Here is a 10,000-nt window from a genome sequence, read left to right as displayed (position 1 = left end):
CTAGCTGTAGATAGGTGGGGTCTCCCCTAGCTGTAGATAGGTGGGGTCTCCTCTAGCTGTAGATAGGTGGGGTCTCCTCTAGCTGTAGATAGGTGGGGTCTCCCCTAGCTGTAGATAGGTGGGGTCTCCTCTAGCTGTAGATAGGTGGGGTCTCCCCTAGCTGTAGATAGGTGGGGTCTCCTCTAGCTGTAGATAGGTGGGCCAACGCATTTTATGTGCATGCATTGTTTTAGTCCGGTGCAACACCGGCAGCGCCGCCGCTAGTTAGCTTAGCGTAGTGAATGGAATCCTATGTTGCCGGTTAGCATGTTGTGAGTAAAAGTGAGCCGACAAAAGACAAATAAAACCAAGCTAATTACTTGCACTGAGACAGAAAATGTGTTGGCCCACCTATCTACTGCCAGGGTAGACCGTGATAAGAACCATTTCAACAAACGGTGGCGTATTACGTTAACAACCGATGTGGTAGAGAGACCAACTTTACGTAACGGTATACGTGTCCACAGAGGCCCTGTTCTGGAAATGTACACAAACTTGCGCACATTTAATGAAAAGAATGCCTCGTTTGCATATTTAGACATAACATTTCGGAAAAACTTGTAATACAGAAAATTATTGTCTTTATGTCCCCCTAGGGGGACATGTACCCCCTGCAGTCCTCTTAAGTACCCCTAGGGGGACACATACCCCCTGCAGTCCTCCAGAGTACCCCTAGGGGGACACGTACCCCCTGCAGTCCTCTTAAGTACCCCTAGGGGGACACATAACCCCTGCAGTCCTCCAGAGTACCCCTAGGGGCACACATACCCCCCTATGTGAGAACCACTGGTGTAGCGTGTCTGTGTGTTTGTAGTCAGATTAACATCCTGGTTAAGTCCGTTAACGGCTAACTGTTGCTATGGTTCCCTGAGCACTGGTGTGTGAGATGTACACACAGGTGTCATTGACGAGGTTTTAACGGTCGTCCTTGAGTGAGTGAGTAACTGGCAGCCAATCAGAAGTCAGCATTCCTCTGTTGCCATGGCTTAAAGTTGGGTATTGAAGTACGGAGTCGTAACCCTGGTTACACTTTAATTACCGGACGTCTTTACACTCGGTGTGTGAGTTTGCATGCAGTGTGCAGTCTCTCATTCCCCCTGCTCTGGCGTTTCCCCCTCTCATTCCCCCTGCTCTGGCGTTTCCCCCTCTCATTACCCCTTGCTGCAATTGGTGTGTGTGTGTGTGTGTGTGTGTGTGTGTGTGTGTGTGTGTGTGTGTGTGTGTGTGTGTGTGTGTGTGTGTGTGTGTGTGTGTGTGTGTGTGTGTGGCAGTTGTTGGTTTTGCAGTCTCACTGTTGCTGCCAGAAACACAGAGACACACACACACATCTTTTTTCGACCTGCGGACTTTGAGAAGCTCATCGGCTGTTAGAAACGTTACCTACGTTTTGGGGGAAGTTACTGATAACAACCTGCCCTCGCTAAGACAGACAGTCAGTTACCCTTTATGACTTTATGACTTTATGACTTTATGACAGATAACGCACTATGGTGACGCACGGTCACCATAGTAACACATCCTGAAGGATGGCTGGGGCAGTTTGGGTCGAGGACACCGGGGGGGGGGCGTGGGGGGAGGAGGGAGGTGTTCGTTTGTTGAGGACACCGGGGGTGTTCATCATATTGTCCTCTGGTAGATTGAGAGTCTTTCTTATCACTCAAAAGGTCCACACCTGATTTATTCCAGGTCAATGACTGTCACTAATAACTTTTGTGTGTCAACGCTCTCACACACACACACACACACACACACATACATACACACAAACACACACACACACACACACACACACACACACATACACACACACACACACACACATACATAGACACAAAGACACACACACACACACACACACACACACACACACACACACACACACACACACACATAGAAACACACACACGCTCTAAAAATGTTCCTTAAGTAAACATACTTAATGTTTTAACTCAAAAGCTGAGGACTTAACTCTTCATCTCTGGATTGATTGACTGACTGACAGACAGACAGACAGACAAAAGAGAGACAGAGAGACAGTTTAAGTACTTTATACAAGACCGCTCCCGTAGAAATGACGAGGCAGTGTGGACATGGCGCTGACAGTGGACGCGTATCATATGTCATGTGATCATCCTTTACGTAAACTTTTTTGTTAGTGCTGCAGCTTTAACGACAGTGTTTGTGTGTCTGTGTGTGTGTGTGTGTGTGTGTGTGTCTTTGTGTCACTTTCAATGATTTTTCTCAAAAGCCGAGGACTTAACTTTTCATCACTTAGATAGATAGGTAGGTAGGTAGGTAGGTAGGTAGGTAGATAGATAGATAGATTTATATAGCACTGTTAATTCAGTAGGATACAGGCGTAGGAAGAGACTGTCCCCCCTTGAAAAACTCCCCCATAGGTTGTTTGTTCCAGCATCATTCTGACCTAGGTTTCTAGTGGCGGCGCCATCTAGTGGTCGTAGTAGTTCTGACGGGAGCAAAGCAGGAAGTAAGGTGAGGAATATAAGAGCGCCAAATTACCTGGTAAGGAGGCAGGTTGGGGGGGGGGGGGGGGTCAAACAAACACAGGACTTTCACCCAGGAGACCGGGGGTTCATGTCCCATTTGAAAAGAAAAGGAAACGGAGAGTTTTTTTAATTTTAGGGAACAAACGGAGCTACGTCACATTCTGCGTCACGTGGTAACCTTCAGGAAGTGAAGTCACGTCTGATTTGAACCCAAACCACCATCTTTTTATCAACTTAAAGGTGCAGTAGGTGAGACTTATAAAACTAACTTTCTGTCATATCTGCTGAAACTGACCCTATGTTCCAGTAGAACTACATGAAGCAGGTCATTAAAAAATAAGTGCAGCTCCTCTGGCTCCACCTACAGCCTGTAGTGTGATTTGCAAAAATCCACAGCTCCCTGTTCAGATGCACCAGTCAGGACCAGGGGGGGTGTCTAACTGTGTGTCAATGTGACACGCATTTCATTCTCCCTTGTGGGGGGAGGGGCTGAGAAGTTGTCGATGTTCAAGTTCTTTGGCTAAGTCCTGGATCTTCACAGTCTTACCTACAGCACCTTTAACTCAGTAGTTTTGGCGTCTAAAACCAACCAAACTGGGACTGTTTCACAACGTTATTGGTTTTTAAACCTCGAAGTGTCAAAGTGAGTCATCTCTTCGACCTGTTTGAGTAACTGATTGTTTTGTCCCCCCCTCCCTCCCCAGGTTCCTCCCTCCCTGCCCCCCCTCCCCCAGCTCCATCATGCCCATCCTCAAAAACCTCCCAGTGCGCCTAAAAGGCGGCGGCCCGACTCTAGAAAACGCTTGGATCCTACGCAGGATGAGCCTCAACATCACCCCCAACCACCACCATCACAACCCCTTCGACAATGACGACGACAGCATCCACGGCAACGGCGGCCACGGCGACCACTGGTCGCCCGGCAGCTCGCTGCTGGACGGCGACGTGCAGAGGGAACGCAACCCGTTCGAGGACGAGGAGGACGAGAACGAGGCCAACGAGGGGAAGAAGGGGAGCGGAAGTGGAGGCTCGGCGAAGGGATCTTTCAAGTTCATGTCCCCGCTGAAGACTCTGGGGAAGCTGGGGAAGAACCTGAGGTTGTCGGGGAGGAGCAAAGGAAGTGCAACGCCATCCCCGCAGGGCTCGCTGCATGGAACGCCCTCGCCCGCCGAGAAAAAGAAGAGGGGACGGAGGAGCTCTGAAGGAAGTCTGTTGAGGTAGGGTTGCATGATATTGACAAAATGTGATATTGCGATATCAATATTAATTTCAAAATTTTTAAACTTATGTAAAATTACAAAAGTTACGGGAAAACATATCAAAAATAGTTTGATAACAAATGAAACACGTTTTCTTACAGTAGAAGGTTTATTTCAACTGACGGTCATATTGGACCGGTCCAACATGAATATATAATTAAGGACCATGTCTACAGAACAGGACATGTTCTACTGGTTGGACAGTATAAAATATATAAATAAGGACCAATGTCTACAGAACAGGACATGTTCTACTGGTTGGACAGTATAAAATATGTAAATAAGGACCATGTCTACAGAACAGGACATGTTCTACTGGTTGGACAGTATAAAATATATAAATAAGGACCATGTCTACAGAACAGGACATGTTCTACTGGTTGGACAGTATAAAATATATAAATAAGGACCATGTCTACAGAACAGGACATGTTCTACTGGTTGGACAGTATAAAATATATAAATAAGGACCATGTCTACAGAACAGGACATGTTCTACTGGTTGGACAGTATAAAATATATAAATAAGGACCATGTCTACAGAACAGGACATGTTCTACTGGTTGGACAGTATAAAATATATTAATAAAGAGAACAGCTATCCAGGCACCCCCTGTTGAGGCAATGTTGGAGTAAATTACAGATCCGACGCCAAGGCCAGATTAATTGCTCGGACCCAAACTCCAACTTGCCATTTTTCAAATGATTTTCCTGTTTCTTTTCAAAGTATGACAAGATCCCAAAAAGTCTTAAGCCCGAGACACACCGAGCCGATAATCGGCCGTTGACTCGAGTCTGTTCAGTGTGTCCCGTGCCGCTGTCGTCCTTCATCTTGGCCGATTTGACTTGTATAATCGGCGGGGCGTGGCACAGCCGGCAGTCGGACTCAAATGACCCATCTGATTGGTGGAGCGCTAACCCGGAAACGGGGAGCAGGATGAGCGTGACTAGAGTCTCTCAAAATCTGACGAAAATCTTTTAAACTGACCTTTGTTGAGCTGAAATGAAGACAGATTCAGCAAGGTCAAGGTCAAGGTAAACTTTATTATCCACAAGTAGGAAATTCATGTGGTCACCATTACACGCTCCAACGTTATATAGCCTACTACATAACATTAAAAAACATAAATACAAAACATTTAACAAAACAGACAAGACAATAGAAGCATTAAGAAAACATGACAAGCATGTATTTTAGAGTTAGATGTTGATGTATATAGTACAGTATACCCGTAATTTTAAAATGCCTAAGAGTTTTTAAGTCTATTGTTGTGCAATCTAATTGCTGTAGGCACAAAAGACTTGCTGTACCTTGTAGTCCTAATTTTCCTTTGCAGGAGTCTGCCACTTGACCTGTTGCTTCTTAAAAAAATCTGATGAAGAGGATGGGTTGAATCATTAGAATTTGTTCTGTCTTTTTTAAACTGAGGTCATTGTACAGTTGAGCTACAGATACCTGATCAACTCCAATGATCTTACTCGCTGTTTTAACTATTCGTGCAACGATGCAACTGCATCACGGCCTATTTCTCTCTTCAAATGTTTTCAGAAGTTTTCGGTGAACTATTTTAGTACGATATGAGATCGTATTCTGAACGAGCCTCCATGGCAGTCTGGCTTTGAATTTCCGGAGAAGCCAGACCCACGTGACGCATTCGTCCAGTCAGCTGCCGGTTTTCATTTTTGGGCAACAATACTGATTAGCGCCACCTGCTGTTATGGAGACGTATTACGTCTCGTCTCTTCGGTGTGTTCTGAGGAACTTTTTTGACAAATTCGGGGAGACTGATCAGTCCAACTATCTTTTCTGCCGAGGGTTGGCCGTCTGCTCGGTATGTCTGAGCCTTTAGAAAAATCAGTCAGAATCAGATGTAAAAAAAAAAACAGTTTAATGTGCTTGAAAAGAGTTCAACACACACAAAATCAGGGAAAGTTCTGGACAGCTTACTGAAGATCTTTTTGTCTGGTGTCGCCTTATATCCGCCAAAAGACACTTTTTCCCAAAAGAAATCCTCCAAAGCTTTGTCCAGGTTAAAGGGACAATTGGGGTTTTGAGATCAGGGGAGTCTGATAAGGTGAAGAAGGATGATGGGAGTTTGTCAAGAAATGAAGGGACATTGGGGTTTTGGGTTCAGGGGAGTCTGATAAGGTGAAGAAGGATGATGGGAGTTTGTCAAGAAATGAAAGGACATTGGGGTTTTGGGATCAGGGGAGTCTGATAAGGTGAAGAAGGATGATGGGAGTTTGTCTAGATATGAATGGGCAATGGTGGTTTATTGGGATATAGAGCTATAATGAGAGTGTGTTGAGGTAAAAAGGGATAAGCAAAGTTTGTAAAGGTAAAAAAGGCTTAGGGATCAAATCTGTCAAGCAAAAGGGTGACATAGGGAGTATGGGAGTTAAAGTAAAGACGGATGAGGAAAGAGTAGAAAAAGTAAGGTTGGAGGGAGTTTCAATGCAATACGAGATAAAGAGAGGTTGCTGAGATGAAGTAGGATTTGTTCACTCTGTCATTTATTTTCTTTATGTCCCTCCAAGGTTTGCCGGGAAATACCGTGACACCCTTGGCTCCCGTAAGGAGTCTCTCATCAACGGCGAGCTGAACTGTTCAGAGAGCGAGTGCGACACAACCAGCCGGCGCCTGTCCTTCATGAAGATGGTGGGCCTGGGGAAGCTGAAGAGGGAGTCCATGAACGACCACTCGTCCCAGGGCCCCGATGATCAGCTGGTGCAGGAGGAGGCCCTGGAGGAGGTCAAACCCAGAGAGCCACTGTCAGGTATGCTTTCTGGGTTTTCTCAAGGAACTCACAGATTAATGTGTGAAAGCGTTCAGAGCAGAGGTGCCCAAATTCTTTCATATGAAGGGCCAAAAATGTATATGGATGGAAGAAGGAAAATTACCTTCCTAAATCTATCTATGAATTGCATGAACGTCTGTCTGTGTGGGTGTTATGCGCATATCTCTAGAACCGTTAGTCCGATGGATTTCACACTTCACAGATGTCTTGCTAAGGGCATGTGTAAGTGCAGTGCCAAGTTTGATGTTGTTTGGATTAGAAATGCAAAACGATATTGTTAAATATATATCGGTAAAAGAAGCACACATTGGCTTTTGCCGCTCTAGCTGCTGGCCACTCCCCCTCTCACACTGCACACTGAGTGAGCACTTTGGCAGCTAAAATGTGACATACACCTCAGACCCACAAAAATGTGCAAAGTAGCACTACTTTGGACTGTCTTTGACTTTGAATAAACAAACGACAATTCCCGAATTTAAGGACATTTCAGAATCCCACACATGCAAAGCACAACCAGCTACAGACAACAAGTGGCACACAGAGCTTGATGCCACCAATAGGCAGGCTACCAGACACTGTTTTTGAGTCACATCGTTGTCAAGTTTGGGGGGGGGGGGGCGTGTTTGGTGGGAAGGTACCTGCACGCCACACGCAGACGCCACATGCAGAACGCTGTACAACTACAGAACATAACGTAATCTTGGAGATTATTCCTTCCCAGCGCTGTGCAATGCGAGAAAATCTCAGAGCTGAACCGGGCAGACACAGCACTTTTCATCAGACTCACCCCGGGTTAATTAAGTAGCCTATACTGCTAACTAATAACATAACCGTCACCAAAATACCCCCACGAGTCAAATCCCCTACTTCACCGTTAAAGGCCAAGCCACTAAACCTGTATGGAAATTAACACCTCTGCTGAAATGTTAACGATCATACGAGACGAGACAACACAGTCTCTCTCTCTCCCTCTCTCTCTCTCTCTCTCTCTCTCTCTCTCTCTCGCACACACACACACACACCCACGGTCCGGTTCTGGTGGTTGCTGAACGCAGATAGGTACTGATTAACTCTCATAACGGGCTGGGTGGGTAGCGCACTGCCATGAGTCCATGATGCTAATGTTTGATTACTCCACATTTTCATTGTGATATTTTGTAAATCAGTAAGTCAGTAGTAGGCTATATAGTGGAGGTGCATATGAAGTGGTTTGGGGTCCTTCTGTAAGTAATTTTGGGGTACAATTTGGTTTTGATGAATTCTACAAGCAGCAATACCACAGGCCAACAGGTACATTTTCAACGGGCACTGCACTAGTCAATTATTAATTTGCAGAGATATGCTTTTTTTTTTGGGAGCATAAACATTTAAAATGAAAGACACCTTTTTTTATATTTTGTAATTTTGACATAAAGTGCAGTCAGAGAGTTAAAGTATCAGGACAAATGTGCAGATTCTGACGGTTAGTTTTACTCTGAAGATAAATATATAGGTCCCTTTCTCTCTCTCTCTCTCTCTCGTTCTCTCTCTCTCTCTCTCTCTCTCTCGTTCTCTCTCTCTCTCTGTGTGTGTTAAAGTTATGGTCCAGTTTTTGTTTTCATACCACCCTGACTGATCTTATCAATGTCTGCCGGCATTCTGCAGCTATTTTAGACCCCGACAATGAACAGGAGAGAGAGAGACGTATGGACAGACAGACATGTTAGTGAAGGTGACATTGAGATGCATTCTTTCCTTGAGTTTCCACAAGGACTGAAGTGTGTGTGTGTGTGTGTGTGTGTGTGTGTGTGTGTGTGTGTGTGTGTGTGTGTGTGTGTGTGTGTGTGTGTGTGTGTGTGTGTGTGTGTGTGTGTGTGTGTGTGTGTGTGCGTGCATGTCCGTTTCCTGGAAACTTTCTTAAGGACGTCTATTGTTTATGGCACCCTGTTTACTCTTGCTATTTTGTAATGAATGATTCAAGTGTGTTCCCAGTTCCTCCACACCCTTGTTTACATGTTAAAACACTTTAACTCCCACTGTGTCAAACTTTGACAGAATATTTATGTTTAGACACTTTCAGAACTTCCTTAACTCTTCGTGGCACAGATTCAACGATGTGTTCATATTAACTAGATGGGGTAAACCCAGCCCGATCTGCCGGCGGTTTGATTTCTCCCTGCAGCTCAGGCTGGAAACCTGTACGTTTATCTATCCTGCTTCTGTTACAAATTTGTGGGGACCAATAACAAGCTGGCTTATCCACCTGGCGCGCTACTGGCGGGCTTAACACCATGACGATAGAGAAGCGACCAAGCAGCTTCTTGTTTACATTAAACATGGCGGCCACCGAAGCGCAGCCACCCGTTGATAGGATCGTTGGTCTGATTGGGTGAAGGACTAACCAATTGCGTACAGAGTCATTTGAACTAGGCCTGCAAGATAAAGCATTATAAAAACGCAATCTAGATATACCCTGTTCACGATTTCATTTTTAAATAACTTCGATTTAAAAAAATATACAGTATATAAATAAAAAATGTGGCATTTATTTTGGTAGGACAGCTCTCACAAAGTTCAGGGCTTCACCCTCAGCCAATGACAAAGCATCAGCCAACCACTCAGTCTCAAACCAAAAAGGCTCGCATTCGGTGGTGTGGAAGTATTTTGGATTCAAGCAAGACCACAAGGGTCAGTCTGACGTGATTTGCAAGGCGTGCTTTGCCCTCGTTGCAGGACCGCAAAGTAACCCCACAAATATTTACCAGCACCTCAAACGTCACCACAAAGTGCAATACGATGAAGCCGTACAAGGCAAGAGGTACGAAAGACGTTTCAATTAGCCTATTTACAGCCATGTTCAGGGCCATATTCAGCGCAGTGCGTTAAACTTCTATTTCTGATAACCTACTTGAACGGCCAGTTGAATGTTATTTCTATAAAAGACAAGCAGTTAAAGAGTGTGCTAAGAAATCATTCTGTTTTTGATACTGTACTTAAATTGGCAATTGACAAACTCCATTTCTCTAGAAACAGAAGCTGTAGCTGCAGCATGTTGACATGATTTAGTTATGTAAAGAGATGTTCAAGGAGTTCAGATAGAGCCTGTATCAGGGCCATATTTAGTCCAGATAGAGCCTGTATCAGGACCATATTTAGTCCAGATAGAGCCTGTATCAGGGCCATATTTAGTTCAGATAGAGCCTGTATCAGGGCCATATTTAGTTCAGATAGACCCTGTATCAGGACCATATTTAGTCCAGATAGAGCCTGTATCAGGACCATATTTAGTCCAGATAGAGCCTGTATCAGGACCATATTTAGTTCAGATAGAGCCTGTATCAGGACCATATTTAGTCCAGATAGAGCCTGTATCAGGACCATGTTTAGTCCAGATAGAGCCTGTATCAGACCATATTTA

General features: G+C 44.9%; 1 protein-coding gene across 1 annotated transcript in view; it reads left to right on the top strand.

The window, feature by feature from the left end:
- Positions 1-10,000, top strand: part of LOC120544909 — a 50,378-nt gene that overhangs the window by 19,022 nt on the left and 21,356 nt on the right. Inside the window, exons 2-3 of the mRNA XM_039778784.1 lie at positions 3,251-3,763; positions 6,344-6,582. Of these exons, the coding sequence (XP_039634718.1) occupies positions 3,288-3,763; positions 6,344-6,582 (715 nt within the window). The 5' untranslated portion in view covers positions 3,251-3,287. The remainder of the gene's footprint in view (positions 1-3,250; positions 3,764-6,343; positions 6,583-10,000) is intronic.

Source organism: Perca fluviatilis, chromosome 2 (genome assembly GCF_010015445.1).
Source record: "Perca fluviatilis chromosome 2, GENO_Pfluv_1.0, whole genome shotgun sequence".
Taxonomy (NCBI): Eukaryota; Metazoa; Chordata; class Actinopteri; order Perciformes; family Percidae; genus Perca; species Perca fluviatilis.
Note: the sequence above shows the minus strand (reverse complement) of the source record. Positions and strands in the feature narration are given on the sequence as shown.